Source organism: Rhododendron vialii, chromosome 9a (assembly GCF_030253575.1).
Source record: "Rhododendron vialii isolate Sample 1 chromosome 9a, ASM3025357v1".
NCBI classification, from domain to species: Eukaryota; Viridiplantae; Streptophyta; class Magnoliopsida; order Ericales; family Ericaceae; genus Rhododendron; species Rhododendron vialii.
Genome location: NC_080565.1, coordinates 8373539 through 8392001, shown reverse-complemented (window position 1 = coordinate 8392001; position 18463 = coordinate 8373539). Strand labels below are relative to the sequence as shown.

Below are 18463 nucleotides of genomic sequence, written 5' to 3'. Positions count from 1 at the left end.
TGGGAAGGCATGCAAATCAGCGGCCAGTCGTGGTCGGCAGCGACCGTGCTCCGCGGGTGGCCAAACACGCCTTTGCCGACCTGGCACGCGACCGATGGGGGAGGATGGGTCACAAGGGACCCGCAAGGAAGGTGGCCGAGCACGAGGTAGTCTTCTGACGAGCCCGTAGTGAATGAGACGGTCGACGAAGAACAGGGACGGGAGCCGTGCACAAGGCCCAAGCTCGGCATGGTGTGGGCTCGGTCGTTTCTAAGCGAAACTTCTATGTTCGGCCGGCTACAATAGCCCCTCAATCACTGCCGATGCCGAACGCGAGGTAGGGATTGATATCGAGCCTCGGCCGAACACATCGAATGCCGAACGCGAAGTAGGGTCTGAAATCGAGCCTCGGCCGAACACATCGAATGCCGAACGCGAAGTAGGGTCTGAAATCGAGCCTCGGCCAATCTCGTTGAATGCCGAACGTGGTTTTTGTGTTTTTGGCGAAATTTGGCCGAGCTTGACTTAATCTTCTCTTTTTGAAGTGATATCAGCCGTTGGCGGAGAATTTCAGTGGAAGAGTGCCAGGTGTCGCTCTATGGCTGTGTACGGCTGGTGAGAGGACGGCTGGCGAGCTCTGCAGGTTGTCCTTTATTTGCCACGTGTCAAGCGTTTACTGGCTGCTGGTTCGGCGGTGTCATGATGGGCGGGAGTTTCGAATCTCAAACGCTAGCCCTATATAAGGATGATGCGAGGAGAGAGAAGGACTCCATTCTCTTTCTCTCTCTAGGACCCCATTGTTAGAGCTTGAAGAACAACGACTCGCCCCCGATCTTGATTTCTAGAGATCCCTTTACCAGATCTTGCTGAAAATCACAGGTACGGGTTCTTTCCTCTTAACGCTCTTATTGTTTGTGCAAGTCTACTGCATTTTTTGTTTGTTTTTCTGGGGTTCGCTGTTCTGAGTGAACAGTGCATTACTGGAGATGGCGAACTATTCATCTCCAGCCTTATCGTGTTCTTCCGAGCCCCAATTTTGGAGTTGATGTTCTGGGCCGATGACGAGGTTGGCCGAGCATCAATTTCTGATGTTGATCCGCTTGGCCGACAACGGATTTGGCCGAGCTCGTTGCCTTGAGTCCGTGTTTCTCGAACTTGGATCCGTGGGAAATGATGATAGGGTGGGCCAGTTTTAGGTAGCCGAACGTAGAAAGATGTTTGCCATCCAGCCATCGACGAGGGTTCTCATCGTTTCACTCTTGTCTTTGTTAGGTCTGGCTCACTCAATTATCAACATTTCATCCGACTCTGAGAGTTCAGGGGACGATTCCACAGATCTTGTGATCCGAGCGTACGTGGAAAGGTACAGGAGCCGACGTCAGTCCTCTTCAATTGCCTCCAATATGTCTGGCTCCAGTGATTCCAATGCCGAGCGCGACTATGAATACGATGGCGGGTACAACACCGCGCCCGAGATAACTTTCACCACTAGTACGGAATCTGTATCCGAGCATGAACTCGGTCCCGAGGCCGAGTCCAGGATCCGCCTTCAGACCGAAGCCACAACTTCTTCCCGTTCCATTCCGGTCGAAAACTCATCCGAGGACAGGGAGGTCGCCGATCTTTATGAGTGAGGGCAAGTTTGTCCCTACGCCCACTACTTCAGCGGCCATCCCAATGAGTACGCTGATTTCTGCCAAACATATAACATCCCTGACGATGTCGTTGTTAGCCAGGTGGCTAGTAACAAGATACGGGATAAGAGGGAAGACCGTCCCGAACATATAACGGTCCCCTTTATGGCAATTTGTGAAGCTGGACTCCGTTTCCCTCTTCACCCATTTTTGAGGGAGTTGCTGGCTAAGTTCGGCATAGTTCCCCATTTCTTTGCCATAAATAGCTATAGGATAGTGATGTCGGTGATAAAATTGAAGGAGCTCCATAATCTCGAGTTCTCAGTTGCCGACCTCTTTCACACATATATCTTGTCCAGGCACGGCAAGACCGACCACAGGTACTTGTCGACACGTAGCGGTAAGGACCCTCTGATAAACGGGCTTCCCGATACTGATAAGTGGGCCAACTTGTACGTTGAAGTAAGCGGAAATTTCGAGTTCGGCGACCAGTCGATAAGGCTGCACTCTGTGCCGAAGATAAAAGATTTCCGAGGTCGTTTAACCTCTTCCTTTATTCGCCGAGCACGATTTACCTCTATTTTGCGTAGTTCTGATGCTTATTTGGCAAACACCATTTATTTTATTTTACAGATCACAGAGCAATTACCAAGAGACAGCAGTCCTTTGCTATAGAAAGGAATATTGAAACGCTGAAGGCTCAGATCTGCCGTGACGCGCCGACGCTGCTAGGCTACATCCCTTTGTATAAGGGGAAATTGAAGAGAAGGGAAAGGGAAGCAGGACCGAGCACGAAGGCTAAAGGCAAGAAGACAGTTGCTGGCGAGCGGGAGGCTGAAGGCGTTTCTCATAATCCGAGCAAGAAGAAAAAGGAGCCGAGGGTGAAGTTTCCAACTTTGAAGAAGTCGGCGGATTTTTGGTTCCAAGACAGTCAGCCAGCTGAATTCCAAAGCGCCAGCATCCCTCCACTCCGAACACTTATACCTGAATTTGCCGACGATATGGGTAGGAGGAACGTGGTGAAGATCAACCTTAGGGATGGTGCTCTTGCTCGGCAGAAGGAGGCCGAGGCGACTGAACCTGCCTCCAAGAAACAGAAGGTCACTTGTGACTTCTTTCCTACAAGGCCGCCGACGCCAGTTCTTAAGGACCAAAGTGATTCATCTGCTGCTGGTGGCTCTAAAGCTGTGGAAAAGTCGGCGGGTTCTGCGGGTCAAGTGATCGTGCAGGAGTTCGCACCTTCGTTTGCTACAGCCGAGGGTAGGGTCGTCAGCGTTGATGACAGTGTTAAGCTGGAACCAGCGTTGGCCGTCACCATGTTGCACGGTATTGCTCTTCCGAGAGATATGGAGAGGGTTCCGAGGGAGCTGCAGCCAAGCATCGCTCATGCTAGCGCCTACCTTGTTCAGGTATTTGATTACTCAACTTCTCAGATATGATGTCCGGTTTCTCTTTTTGGTGCCGACCATAATCGCTTTATTTTTTGAAGGCAGGACAGGCTCTACTCCAGGTTTCCGATCAGGCTGATCTGTTGGCTGCCGAGAGAACACGCTATCGAGACGACGCCAAAGCCGAGCACGAGAAAACGAAGTCTGCGAAGAATGGCCTGAAGCTGGCCAAGGCTAAAATTGCCGAACTCGAGAAGGAGAGGGATGAAGCATTGGAGAAAGTCAAGGTTTCCGAGCGTGAGCTTGGCCAGGTGTTGAGGAGGGAGAAGAGAAAAATTAAGGAGGTGGATGAAAAGGCTTATCAGGCTGGGTACGATAGAGCTGGTGCCGAATATGTCAGGGAGGCTCGTTCGATGGTGAATGAAGAGATAAAGAGCAGGATCCCTATTGCATACCGAGCAGGATATAAGGATGGGGTGAAAGCTGCGTGTGGGGTGATGCAGCTTGAGCCGGATATGAACTTAACAAAGTCAATTCCTGCAGCCGAAGTGCCAGAGCTTGTGCTGCCCTACACTGACGAGGAATGTGCACCACTTCCTCCAGAGGAATTTTTCGAAAGTGAGGAGGATATTGATGACCTTACAGTTGCTGATGCTGAAGTGCGTGTGGCTGGGGTAGTTGAGCAGGATACCGAGCAAGCCAAAAAGAACGACGAGACTGAAGCCGAAGTTGGGATCGGAGATGCTGCCGAGGCCGAGAGCGGGAAGGTTGCTGATGTTGTTCCCCAAGATTAGGACTTTTCTTTTCTTTTTTTTTTTTTGGATTGGACGGCTGCGAACTTGGGAGTTTGCCGTACCAGGTGTAATAGTTGATTTTGAGGGTCAGCATTGGTTGGTTTTTCTACGCCGTACATCACTTGTGTTTTTCCTTTGCATGAATGGATGTGTGTTTTCTTTCTGGAGTGAATTTGTTTTGCTAATTTTGTCTAGATGGTAGGTATCTTGTAGCCCCTTACTTTTGTCTGGGCTCGGCTGAATAGTAGGTAGGCCTTTTGAAGAAGTAGGCTTTGGCCAGCTTATTGCCGAGTTTTGACCAAAGTAAAGTAGACTGTAGTGGACTTGTCTGCCGATCGTGTTGTATGTGTTCGTAGTCACCATTTTGTTTTTGGATTTTGCTGATTAGCAGGTATGCTATCCATTGAAGAAGTGGGTATCTGTAGCTTATTGTCGTGCTTCGACAATTCATAATATTAGAGCCGAGCCTGGGCCACATAAGATGTGTTGATGTGAAGAGTTGCCGAGCCCTGGCTAATGCTTGAAGATACACTGTAGCCCCAACTTTGGTTTGAGTTCGGCATAATTGTAGGAATATTTGTCCAATTGTTTAAGTTACTAGCTGTAGGTATTGCCGAGCTTGAACCAAAGTAGAGTAATAGAATAAGGATTTTGCCGAGCTTATGTTGGTCTCGGCCAATTGCTAGTACAGTTGATACTGCGATTGGTCGCCGAAGTTGTCGAGAGTACACAACCGTGGTTTGGGGCTCGGTTAATTTGTCAGCCCTTAGTCTGTAAGTGTTTAATGTTTGTGGGTGGTTTGCTCACCAAAGCGTGAGTGTAACCTGGCTGTAGCCGACCATAGTGTCTTGCTAAACCGAATCCGAGCCCAAATTCCAGCCATATTGTGTGTTTCTGGGCTCGGTGGACCTGATGTCCGTTTTTGCTTCTTTTGGGCAGCAATAGTGGCCGAAGCGGAGGCATTAGAGCCGTTTGTGGGTGTGACCGAGGTCATCGTTTAAGTTTGGCCAAGTAGCTGAGGTAGAATATAAATGGAAAGGATTTTGAACCGTAAATGACTGTTAGATAGAATTTCTTTGGAGTCCACAAATTTTGAAGTACAGGAGAAAATGAAAAAAAAAAAAAAACATGGGCCGAAGCTGAATTATAAAAATACGATAGGCAGTTGCCGAACATGAAGCACAATGTTAAGGTTTTGGCTACATGTATGCCTTCTTGAGGTTCTGTGCATTCCATGGGTTGGTAAGAACTTTCCCAGTCATGTCCTCCAGCACGTAGGCACCTTCACCAGCGATCTTGACAATGCGAAAGGGACCCTCCCAATTGGGTTTGAACTTCTGTTTCTTGCTAGCTTGTACCACCTTTCGCCAAACCAAGTCGTCTGGCTTGAAGGTCTTGGTTCGAACACTTCGGTTGTAGCATCTTGCAACTTGTTGTTGGTATTCGGTGAGCTTTAGCTGAGCGTCGTCACGCTTTTCTTCTGCCAAAATCAATTCTTGTTCTACTGCCTCTTCATTAGTCTTTGGATCAAAATTCTCAGTCCTTAGAGTGGGGAACTTGGACTCCAGTGGGATTACTGCCTCCATGCCGAATGCCATTGAAAAGGGGGTTTGGCCGGTTGAGCGCCGGGGTGTAGAACGGTAAGCCCAGAGGACACGTGGTAATTCTTCAGCCCATTTTCCTCTTTTGGAGTTCAGTCGTCGCTTGATCCAAGCGCAGACGGTCTTGTTCGTAGCCTCGGCTTGTCCGTTCCCTTGGGGGTATGCTGGTGTGGAGTTGAAGAAGCGTATCCCAAATTCCTCACAGAGGCTGGTCAGGTCTTTACCGACAAATTGGCTTCCATTGTCTGATACGATGGCGTATGGAACTCCGAATCTTGTAACAATGTTTCGCCAGACAAATTTGCGAACGTCAGCTTCTGTGATTGTCACAAGGGGTTCGGCCTCTACCCATTTGGAGAAGTAGTCTGTTGCTGTGATCAAGAACTTGAATCCTCCTGGAGCTGTTGGTAGTTTTCCGACAATGTCGAGCCCCCATTGTGCAAAGGGCCAAGGGCTGGTAATAGGAGAAAGATTCTGGGCGGGTTGCTTTGGTATGGGGGAAAAAAGCTGGCACGGTCGGCATTTGCGGACAACTTCTTCGCAGTCTTTCTTCATGTTCTTCCAAAAGTAGCCTTGGCTCATGGCACGTTGACAAAGGGAGCGGCCGCCAGAATGGCAGCCGCAGCTGCCTGAATGAAGTTCTGTCAGGATTTCGGGCACTTGGGTGGGGTGGACAACGAAGAGATACGGTCCGGAGATGGATTTCCTGTATAAGTGGCCGCTTTCAGAAAGCCAGTAGTAAGCGGCCTTGTTCCTCACACGGTAAGCCTCCTTCTTGTCTGTGGGCAGGGTGTCATGCTTTAGAAACGCAACGATTTCATCCATCCAGCTTGGACCGAGTTCAATGTTGAGTACCTCTGGAGTGGGTTCAAAAGACGGACGGCCAATGCTGCCGAAGTTGATGGTTCTGAATTCTGAGGCTGTGGATGCCGATGCGAGGCCAGCAAGTGCGTCCGCGTGTGCGTTGTGCTCTCGGTTGATCTGTTCGATGCTGAAATTGTGAAACTTAGAGATGAGCTCAGTTGTCGTGGCTTGGTATTTCGACATTCGAGGATCCCGAGCTTCATAGTCACCGAGTACTTGATTGACGATGAGTTGGGAGTCGCAGTAGACAACAAGGTTGGTGACTGCCATTGCGATGGCTGAGCGTATGCCGGCAAGGAGGGCTTCATATTCAGCTTCGTTGTTTGTGGCGGGGAAGTCGATGCTGATAGCACTTTCGTGTATTGTGCCACAGGGGGAGACTAGGACGACCCCAGCCCCTGCTCCGTTGCTGTTTGCTGCTCCGTCGACATGCAGACGCCAAATGTCGCCTTGGAAAAGGTGCCAAGGTGTTGGTGATGATTGATGCCCGGCGACGGTTTGTGTTGGTATGGGTGTATTGAGGAGTTCAGTGTCTGCTGGTGTAAGTTCAGCAATAAAATCTGCAAGAACCTGTCCTTTGATTGCCGTTCGTGGTTCGAAACGGATATCAAAGTTTGCTAGCTCAACTGCCCACTTGGAAACCTTGTTAGACAGATCCGCCTTTTGAAAGAGAGCTTTGAGGGGGTGTTCTGTTAGGACGACGATTGAGTGTGATTGGAAGTAGGGCAGGAGCTTCCTCGCCGCTGAGACTAGAGCAAGGGCTAACTTTTCAAGCGGTAGGTAACGAGTTTGAGCTGGAAGAAGTGTCTTGCTTGTGAAATAGATGGGTTTGTCATCGGCGCCTTCCCGCCGTACCAGTGCAGAACTAGTTGCGTGGGCGGACACGGCGAGATAGAGATAAAGAGTTTCGAACTCTTTAGGTTTCACCAACAGCGGGGCCGATTTCAAGTAGTCTTTTAGTTCGGCAAAGGCTGAGTCACAGTCCGGGGTCCATTCAAAGCTGCGTCGGCTTTTGCCCTTCAGGGCATGGAAGAATGCGTGGCATTTGTCTGAGGATTTGCTAATGAATCGGTTGAGAGCCGCTGCCATCCCAGTGAGCCTTTGAACTTCCTTGATCGTTCTGGGTGGGCACAAATTTTGAACAGCTTTGATTTGGTTGGGATCGGCCTCGATACCTCTTCGAGTGACCAGGTGTCCGAGAAATTTCCCAGCGCTTACCCCGAACGCGCACTTCTCAGGATTTAGCCGTAGCTTGTGTAGCTTGAGGATGTCAAAAACTTCGGCCAAGTCTCGCAGGTGGTTGGATTCCTTCTTGCTTTTGATGACTAGGTCGTCAATGTAAGCCTCCACAGTGTGGCCGATTTGTTCTTCCAACATCTTGAATATTGCTCTGTTGAATGTTGCCCCGGAATTCTTGAGTCCAAAGGGCATGACGCGGTAGCAAAAGATTCCATATGGCGTGATGAAAGCAGTTTTCTCCATATCGTCGGGGTCCATGGCAATTTAGTGGTAGCCACGGTAGGCGTCCAAAAAGCTAAGCCGAGCATGTCCTGCCGTTGCATCCACAAGTTGATCAATTTTCGGCAGTGGGAACCAATCCTTTGGACAAGCGTCGTTGAGATTGGTATAATCCACACAAACTCGCCATTTGCCGTTTTTCTTTTTAACAACCACAGTGTTGGACAGCCATGTCGGGTATTGTACTTCTTGGATGGCGTTGGCCTCCAGCAGACGCTTGACTTCTTCGACGACGGCGTCGGCGTGATCGGCCGCAGATCGCCGTGCCTTCTGGATGACAGGTTTAGCGTCCTTCTTGATGTTGAGGGAGTGACTGATGAATTTCGGGTCGACCCCCGGCATTTCGTTGGGGGTCCAAGCAAAGACTTCGATATTTTTCTTGAGGTATTGAAACATCTCTTCGCGGTCAGCCTCGCTGATGGAAGAGCTGATGAGGAAGAATCGGGAGCCATCCTCGTTGATTGGCATCTGGACGAGGTCTTCCTCTTCTTTGTCTTCTGCTTTTTGGCCGACGTCGTCGGTTACTACCATGTCGGGGACTTCAACCCATTGTACTTGTTTGGCTTTGGCGGAGTTATGGACGGCAGAGACATAGCACTTTTTGGACGCCACTTGGTCACCCCGCAAATCTTCCTATCGTCCTGTGGCGCCGATGAAGCGGACGACCTGGTGGTAGGTAGAAGCAATGGCTTGCATTCCGTGGAGCCAGGTTCGGCCAAGGATGGCGTTGTATGGGCTTGGTGCGTTGACGACGATGAATTCGACGGTCAGAGTTTTTGAGCCAACGACGACTGGGAGGAAGATTCGGCCAAGCGGCCAGACGGGTGCACCGTTGAAGCCGATGAGGGGTACGTCGGTAGGTTGTAGGGCGGACTCAGGTAGATCCAGCTTTTTGAAAAGGTCGTAGTACATGACCTCTGCTGAACTTCCTTGATCGACAAGAATGCGTTTGACGTCATGCACTCCAATTTGGACGGTTACGACGAGAGCGTCGGAGTGTGGTGTTTGCACACGTTCAAGATCGCGCTCGGTAAAAGTAATCGTCCATTTGGGCAACTCTTCTGTTCGTGGACGTTTGGATCCAGGTCCTACTGCGAATACCTGCTTGGAAGTTGATGCGCGGCTAAGGTCGGCCTGAAGAGTTGATTCAAATTCTTTTGACACTGGGCCGTGGATAACGTGTATCAGTGGGCGCTGTTCATTGGGGTTGGGATTTGTCTGCCGGGTGGGAGTTTTTGATCGGTCAATGTATTGATCAAGATGACCTTGGGCTACCAAACGTTCTAACAGCGCCTTGTACGGAGCACATGCCGTTGTGTAATGGCCAAGCTCATTGTGATACGAGCACTTCTTCCTCGGATTCTGATCAGCTTGGCCGTAGTCTGTGCCGAGCTTGCCTGTCGGCCACTCGAACCATGGTTGCCTCATTATCTCTTTCAGAAAAGACCAAATTGGTTCCTTGAAGTGGGTGGTTTCGGCCACGTAGTCGTGCTCTTTTGGCTGGCGTTTTTTCCCTTCTTTGATGTTGTGCACTTGCTTCTTGGGTTGGGGGTGCTGGATGATTGCTGTTGCCGGCAGTTGGGCTGCGGCCGGGGTGAAGGATGCTGTCAAGCTCGGGATGCCCTGGGCCGCACGGTCCGCATAAAACTCTTCAAGAGCACAGAATCTCTCCACGACGCGCATTAACTCTCCCATGCCGTGTGGTGGGCGGATAGCGAGTTCATCTAGGATCTTGCTGCCGGTTTCCAGGCCGTTTTTGAAAGTACGCGCAGCCCAATATTCATCGATTCCAGGGATTTCGTTGAACAGCTGCCAATAACGTTCAGCATATTGTCTTAGCGTTTCATTTGGGAGCTTCCTCATCTGGGACAAGGATTCAGGCTCCTTGGCTGTCCTGTTACTGGTGATGAAGCGGGTGTTGAAGGCGCGTTCAAGGTCGGCCAGGTTCCGTATGGATCCAGCGGGCAATTTGTTGAACCACTGGAGTCCAAGAGAGCCAAGGCTGGATGGGAACGCTTTGCATTTGATTTCGTCTCTTGTAGTGCATAGCTCGATGGTTTGACGGAAGTGAATAAGATGGGTGTAGGCTTCGCATGTGGTGGGGTCAAACTTTGTAAACTTGGGCAGGTGGAAGTTGGGTTCGGCCGTCATGTTGATTATGTGGGGGGCGAAGGGAGAGACGCCGAGATCCTTTAGTTGCCGCTCAAAACCAGGGCGTGGCGGCCTGCCGTGCTCGTCCGTCCTTGTTCTTTTGGACTCTCTATCTGAAGACTTCTCGCGGTTCCGGCGCCGGAGTTTGTCTCGTAGGTCTGTTGTTACCCGGCAATGTTCATCAATCATTTCCCCCATGTCCTTTTGGGATTTGGTCTCCTTTGGCTCGTCAATACGCACGCCCTTTCCGTTTCGTCGGCCACGGTTGCTGTTTTCGGGCTTTTCTGCAGGGATTTCTCCGAGTCGTTCAGATACATGGCGTCTGGTCTGCGCGGAATCTCGGCTGCGGTGCGAAACCGTTGTGCGAGAGAATTCTGCGCGGCCAGTGGAGTAGGTGCTTGTGAACGACTCGGTATCTCTTGTGTTGGTTTGATCGCGGTGTTCTTTTGAGCGGTGTGTTCTGGATGCGGTGGGTCACTTGTAAAGGATAATTTCTCTGGCGTCGCCCGGTGCCGGGGTGAAGCCTAGGCGGTCTTTCATGGACCCTGGTTGGCCTTCCTCGTCCTGACGTCTTTGCGGTGGTGGTGGAGGTAGAGGTGGTGTTCGCCTTCTTCCACCCCCTCCTCCACCAGATCTGGATGCGGCGGGGGTGGTGTCTTGCTGCATGTGTTGTTTCATTTGGGCCACCTCCGCCCTTAGCGCGGCCAACTCGTTATCGCGTTCGTCATCGCGACGCTGCAACAGTCGGATGTAGGCCGTCGTCACGTCGTCCGTGACTGGTGAGAGGCCGGATCCTGGTGCGAGGGAGATGGACATGTGCCTTTCATGGGGTGTTGTGGGGATGACATTTCCGCTAGCGTCTTTAGTCCCTGAGATAGCTACACCCGTCTGATCTCCGCCCATGGTGAGTGGTTTGGTCGTCGTTTCACGGAGGAGTGGTGGGTTTGGAGGATGTGAGAGCCGTTTGAATCAGAAGCGAGATTCACGTCGGGTTCACCAATTGTGTGGCCCGTGATCCTCGATCTCCTCCTCTGCTTGTGGATTGGTGGTCGAGTCTTCTCCTCGCCTGCACAATGAGCGCACGACTAAAGACCAGGCCGGGGATTGTCCCGACAAGGCCCTCCGGCGTGAGGATGAGTAAAGTGCAGAGAGCGAAGCAGAAGATTACGAGAGTGAGTATCTAGTGTGTACCTCTCTAGGGTTTCCACTGCTAGGTATTTATAGAGCTCCTTCACTTGCTCTCCAAGCACCAGCACGTGCCTTGCGCGGGTCAGGCAGTGTCATCATGATGTCACCAAATGGATCTGGTAACCGTTTTTAGGGCTGAGCTGGCACACCCATGTGCGCCCATGATCATCTTCTGTTATAACCGCTTTTACACGTGGGAAGGCATGCAAATCAGCGGGCAGTCGTGGTCGGCAGCGACCGTGCTCCGCGGGTGGCCAAACACGCCTTTGCCGACCTGGCACGCGACCGATGGGGGAGGATGGGTCACAAGGGACCCGCAAGGAAGGTGGCCGAGCACGAGGTAGTCTTCTGACGGGCCCGTAGTGAATGAGACGGTCGACGAAGAACAGGGACGGGAGCCGTGCACAAGGCCCAAGCTCGGCATGGTGTGGGCTCGGTCGTTTCTAAGCGAAACTTCTATGTTCGGCCGGCTACATATATATATATATATATATATTATCCCACCATGATATTCAAGTGTTTAAAAGTGATTGTCACACGTGATAAAAGAAATTCAAAGTTTGCATGACTTTAGTGGGGGGATGGATTTTATAAAAAGAACATGTTGCCATCTGTTTGCATGGGCTTACCAAATTACAAGAGAAATTAAGAAAAATAATATTAATACATGAAGAAATGTGGGATACTCGTGGCTTTAAGAGCCCGTTCATTACGCCCCTATGTGGCCATATAATAGACGGTGCTTTGTGATCTCAAAATATTGCCCTTTGCGCACGGTCCTTCAGATCAATCGCACCCCCTTGCGGCCTAACAAAAATCTACCACTAGTGGTCTTGAAATTAGCCTTTTGCAGTTCCATATTTGAACTCCGTATAAGCCCGGAATAATTTGTTTCAGCAAATTGACCTTCTGATCGAGGCTAAAGATCCCTTCTACCGGGACCCTTAAATTAAATCCCATGGCTATAAAAATGATTCATCTCTTTCTGGTGATCACTGTTGGAAACGGGATTCATTTATCACTGGAAATATGCAACATACCAAAAATAAACAAGATTAGAAATTTACTGAACCAATTTTAGGCGTCCGAAAATTGGCAATCGAGGCTAGTATTTTTATAAATAATACTATATCCTTAAAGCAAATTCGTCCTCCACACCGATGCTCTTGGGTCTCTTGAACGTTTGCCTCCCAGGATTACCCGATTTTCGAAGAATGGAAGTAGCACTACAATCTGTTCAACGGGCAAAAGCAAACTTGTGAAGCACTCTCTCTCAGACTCAATATGAATGCAATGTATGTGCTCTGTAATTTTTCTAGTGTCGAAAAGAGAAGCACTTAGAATTCTATAAATAGTGTCGAACGTGACTATTCGGAAAGGACAAGTGACTGTATGGAAGGGTTGCAACCAGTTGCATGAATAGACAAACCCTTTGGAAATAAACAGCTGTTAAAGGTATCCCTTTGAATAGACACGTTTTTCCACTTGGAAGTTAAAACCCTTTGAACAAACACACCTCTTCACCATTAGGAGTTAATAATTTTGATACAAAATCATTTCCCATAAAAGAATATAACTCTAATGGGACAAGCCCAATTTCCTTAGTCACACTTAGGAAATATATATTTTTAATATCCCATATTAATCAACAAGGTGAGACCTTTCCAACTTCAACCAAATATCATGTGATTGTAATGGAGTCAATTTTAATTCACTCCGAAATGGTTTTTAATATAATGATTAAAAATCCATTTTTCCAACAATAATTACCAAAACTTCCTAAACTACAATGGTGAACCAGAATAAAAACAATTCTAGTCGTCGACAAAACAAAGCCGACTTGACTTGAATGTTCTGTTTTGGCCTCAAAAATTAGCCCCGAGCGGTCTCGTCATTCTGCCTCCCAAGGCTCATTACATGTTTCATGTTGCAATAGAATTTTACATTTTTTCGTTTCGCTAAAAAAAAAAAATTGGAAACTATGACATGCAGTAATATTCAAAACAGCCGACTTATACATGATGTTGATACACAGTGCATTCATGTGGAAATTCTACCCCAAATTCTTTTCAAAGGAATTGAAAGTCCATCGTTTTATTAAGGGCCGGTGTGCATTTTGACATGCCACCGTCTTCTAATCTGCAAACAAGAACTGTTACTCAACACTCACTTGAGGCCTTGCGTAAATTTGCAACAGGAAATTTGGTTTCCAAAAGCTGTGTAAAATGTTTCAGCTATTTTGGTCTACGGGGCAAACAAATGAACAAATGAGACTTGAAGGCTTAAAGCTAAACTTCCCAAGTCTTGAACTACGTTGAATTGATTCTGATTCCGAACTTGCTTCCGTTCCTTTTTGGACTTGACTAATCGGATACGTATAGGCAACTCATTGACATGGGCACAGTCACTACTTTGTGAACTTTACATGTTCACCGACAAAATAAAAATGCTCTTAAATTGGAACCACGCTGGCTTGATTCCGAATCAAATACGGATAAATAAGGCAATCCATTCAAATGGGTGCAGTCACAAAATTAAAATGATTTAGGATTGACATATGATTGGTAAATGAGTGGGTGTCAGCTTAGTTGGGATGTGCTCTTTATACCGTGATGCCCCAATTCCTAAGTTTATAAAATAAATGAATCTTGAAGGTTCAGCAAACTACCAAATTAGCCGCAGAGGCTCGCTAAAAATAAAATGACATATACGAATTACGTGATTTAAACGCAGAAAAAAAGAAATCAACCAAAGCAAATCTGCCACACAAGGAGCAATTAAAGAGAATTCAGAAACAATGCAATGGTGTAGCACATTCAAGTGCACAAACTGTGCAGCACCACAGTCTCAACAGTGAGCCCTGGCCCAAACCCAAAGAGCACACCCCACTCGAGACCCTCACCGGTGGTCTTAAGCCCTTCCTCGGCCGACTTCTTCCTCATCTCATTCATAATGAACAGAACACAAGCGCTCGACATGTTCCCGTATTCGCTCAGCACGTGCCTTGCGGCCCGTAGCTTCTCGGGCTTAAGGCTCAACTTCAATTCCACCTGGTCTAGAATAGCAGGCCCTCCAGGGTGCGCGATCCAGAAAATAGAATTCCAATTGGAGATGCCCAAGGGCTGAAAAGCCTCGGTCAAGGCTTTTTCGATGTTCTTGGAGATGAGCCCAGGAACATCATTGAGCAAGTGGAAAGTAAGGCCCACTTCGCGAAGATGTCCTTCAATGGCCCCATCGCTATTGGGTAGAATGGTTTGGGCTGCAGAGACCAACTCAAACAATGGCCTCTCAACTTCGGGTATCGGATCCGCGCCAACAATAATAGCAGCTGCGCCATCTCCGAATAGGGCCTGGCCGACTAGACTATCAAGGTGGGTATCACTTGGCCCGCGAAAAGTGACAGCAGTGATCTTAGAACACACAACTAGAACCCGGGCGCCTTTGTTGTTCTCTGCCAAGTCCTTGGCCAGGCGAAGGACCGTACCACCAGCGAAGCAACCTTGTTGCTGCATCACGACGCGTTTGACAGATAGGCGGAGGCCGAGGAGCTTGGTGAGCTGGTAGTCGGTGCCCGGCATGTCAACACCAATGGTGGTGCAAAAGACCAAGTGGGTGATTTTGGATTTGGGCTGGCCCCATTCCTTTATGGCCTTGGTGGCAGCCTCTTTGCCTAATTTGGGAACTTCCACCACAATCATCTCCTGCCTAGCGTCCAGGGAAGGTGCCATGTACTCGCACACATTGGGATTTTTCATTAAGATTTCTTCAGTTAAGTACATGTAGCGCTTCTTGATCATGGATTTGTCACCTGAAATTTGATGGAGTAGCAAAAAATTAATCGAAGGAAACTAATAATTCAGAAGGTGAAAGTAAAGGCAGGGTATAACATTTTGGGGATGTAAATATGTCCATTTAATTTCACCAGAATAACAACAAAACTAAGAATGGACACTACCAACATACAATGCCTCTATCCCATGCAAAAAACAAGAATTTAGGCACAACAAATTATTTTACATATATACACAACAGATTGAACATGTCAATATTAACACTACATGCATCATCCAGCAAGTCACATGCATGTGTGTAAAACCTAAAATTCCGGTCACCAGGAATATTAGTAGGTGTTTGGAAGCCAATTATTTTTTAGATTTAGCTTTTGGATTGTTGATCACAAATGTTAAAATTATTATCAGAATCTGTAAAACTATTTGGATGAAAGGGGCAAAACAAATTTTATGCTTTGTGTACGGAAGTACTATAATTAAATTCAAAAAGGTCATCCGAAGAGGATTTGTGAATTTGGCATTTTTCAGTTCATTTTGCATTTTTTTATTCAAAAAATGGACTCACAAACACCCCTGATTAGAAACATGAAAATGAATTACCAAAATTGCATACAGAGGAAAAGATGGTGATATTTCACTTACACATGCGCTGGAACTTCTCTTTTAGCTCTGTCTTGTGCTCGCTGTTAGTAACTCAAAAGTAGAAATCCGGATACGTGCTCTGATCGACACAGTTAGGTGGGTTCGCAGTTTCGATCGCCATGACTGTCGCCGGGCCTTCAGCCCGTTGCACCTTCCTAACTTCCTCGACGGTGACCTTTGCCGGAAAAATAATTCAGCAATAGCCGGAGTTTTTGTGGTTTGTGTAGGTGCTAGTAGGGCTGTAAACGAATCGAATCGAGCCGAACCCTGTTAAGTTCGGCTCGGGTTCGTTAAGGTATGAGTTCGGCTCGAGTTCGATTCGAGCCTGAACAACTCGGCTCGAGTTCGGCTCGTTAAAATTTTTCAAGGCTCGGGTTCGGCTCAGTTGGGTTCGTTAAGATACTAGTCTGGCTCGAGTTCAGCTCGATCGAGTTCGATTCGAACTTGAACATCTTGGCTCGAGTTTGGCTCGTTAAACTCAAATGAATAGAGCCGAGCCGAATCTAAGCTCGAATTGAGCTCGTCAAGACTCAGGTTTGATTCGGCTCAACTCATTAAACTCAAGTGAATCCAAATTCTCTCATTTATCGTATAGAATTTGGGAGAAAAATAAGTATTGAATTATATATACAACCTTAAAAAATTTTACATGTACAAATAAACCCCTATTGAATTATTAATTAAATTTAAGTATAGGTTCGCGAACCTAACCGAGCCGAATACCGTTAGGCTCAGGTTCGATTCATTTACGAAACGAGCCTAGAATTGAGGTTCAGGTTCAGTTCGTTTAGCAGACGAATCGAACTCAAACGAGCTCTTACCGAACCGAGCCTCGAACAGTTCGCGAATGGCTCAGTTCATTTACAGTTCTAGGTGCTAGTACAGGCAGCTTGGAGTGGTAGATAATTGCTGAGCTTGTGACAAACTTGGTGGTGGTGTGGGTATACATATATATGTGACCAATAGACAGAGACAGAACCAAGATTTTACCTTAACAGCGATAAAATGTACACTAAACTAATAAGAAGATGAATTCCAATATGAATAGTCATCGTTGACTAATAATTTGTATATCAAGTTTGGATTTAAAGTGGAAGCTTGACTAGACCAATACGGAATCCCATGCAAGCACCACTTGATTAGGTTCACTCCTAGCTTAATTTCCTCCACCGACACTTTCTTTGTTTTCGCACTTTTGTCTCGTTTTATTTTTCTTTCTTTAATTCACAATCTTATGTTATCTTGGCTCATATCTTGATTCTCCATCTTGCCAGTGCCATCTTGATAAATGCCTCGAATTTGCTGTTTGGATCTCCTTTTGGTATGGTTACCATTAATGACCTCGGTTCACATAATCACATGGTTCCAGGAAAAATTATGGGAAATTTATTTATGAGAAATTTATATAAATGGTCTTCTTTTTAGTTTCATTCGAGTTTCATTTTCATCCTCCAAGTATCAATTACAACTTTCTTGACTTTCAAGTTCAATTTCCGTACCAAATTAGCCCAATTGATAACTTCTGACAACCAAACTGGATGGAAAAAATCAAATTAAAGGCAATTTGGAGGTTACGATTTGTACCAAGTTAGTCCAATTGATGATGTTTGCCCTCAATCTGATTTTTTTCATCCAGTTTGGCTGACAGACGTTATCAATTGGACCAACTTGGTACGAAAACCAAACTTTAAAGGTCAAAAGAGTTGCAATTAATACTTGGAGGACGAAAATGAGACTCGTGTGAAACTAGAATGACCATTTCTATAAATTTTCCAAAAATTATACAATGCCCGCGGCTTGCTAGGCACCGCTCCAAGCTCTTCTTCAACCACACATTTGTATGATTTCCACCACAGAATGTGTGGTAGAAAATAGTGTGGAACACCACCACGTGGTGTCCTGGAGGCATTGAATTACTAATAATTAGGGAGTGTTTTAAGTTGTGAAAACAAATTTGTTGCAATCAAGTTGTTAGATGTTTCCTGTAGTAAATAAGTTGTTGAGAAATATCAAGTTGTTTCCGGTAGTGAATAAGTTGTAGATGAGTATGTAAGTGAACAAATTGTTGAGGAAGAAGTTGTTATTGACAAATTGTTAATTAATGCGAACGAAATGATAAAATGCCAAAACTTGTTGATTAGTGAAAGCGACATGATGAAAACGCCTACAGTTTTTCTCAAATCGTCACCTTGGATGCACCATGGAAGAGCCGGAGCCGGAGCATATGGGAGATTCAAACGTTGAGAGCGTTTATAGAATAGCGTGTATGTAGTTTGTAAATAAAATATTTTAGAAGTGTTTTTAAAAGGGAAATGATATTGGCACTTCAAAAATTGATACAGACACTCCAAAATCAGTGTAACACCAAAGCCACTTTCCTTTATTTTTTAGACTGTCTGCATCAATTTTTGGAGTATCAATATCATTTCCCTTTTAAAATTAAGAGTACTTTTACTAGTATAATTATGCATGGCTGTAAGTGTAATTGTGCTAAAATATGAAGGATATAATGTTTGAGATTCGTGTCCACTGCAGATTTTTTTCCTGGTAAACTATATAAGTAATATAACTTCAAACACTAAGTACTAGAAATTTGAATTAATTTGTGGTCAAGATCGATCTATAAGTATCTCATCGTTAGTGTAAATTCTCTCTATTTCAGTATATAAACTCCTTTAATTGTTTTTTCAGGATTCATTAGATCCATCAATGGATCTAGCCTCTAGGGATGAAGTCACGGAGGGATCAATAGGCAGTGGCGAAGTCAAAAATTTCACTTAGAGGAGCACCACTTTACAATAAACTTAAACATATTTAAAGTAAAATACAATAACGAAATACGTACTAAGCACAAAAATTCAAACGTTCTCCGTTAGGCACAAAAGCTTGTAAACATAGCACAAAAGTCTAAAT

The 18463-nt window shown here is 46.6% G+C and overlaps 1 protein-coding gene across 1 annotated transcript; it reads right to left on the bottom strand.

Moving 5' to 3' along the window:
- Positions 1–13780: 13780 nt before the first annotated feature.
- On the bottom strand, positions 13781–15736 carry LOC131300368 (chalcone synthase 1-like). Its single transcript, XM_058326165.1, has 2 exons — positions 15551–15736; positions 13781–14925 (listed from the first exon to the last, which is right to left on the bottom strand). Exons 1-2 carry the CDS (start codon positions 15552–15554, stop codon positions 13934–13936), a joined length of 996 nt encoding a protein of 331 aa, XP_058182148.1. The 5' UTR covers positions 15555–15736; the 3' UTR covers positions 13781–13933.
- Between the last annotated feature and the right edge of the window lie 2727 nt (positions 15737–18463).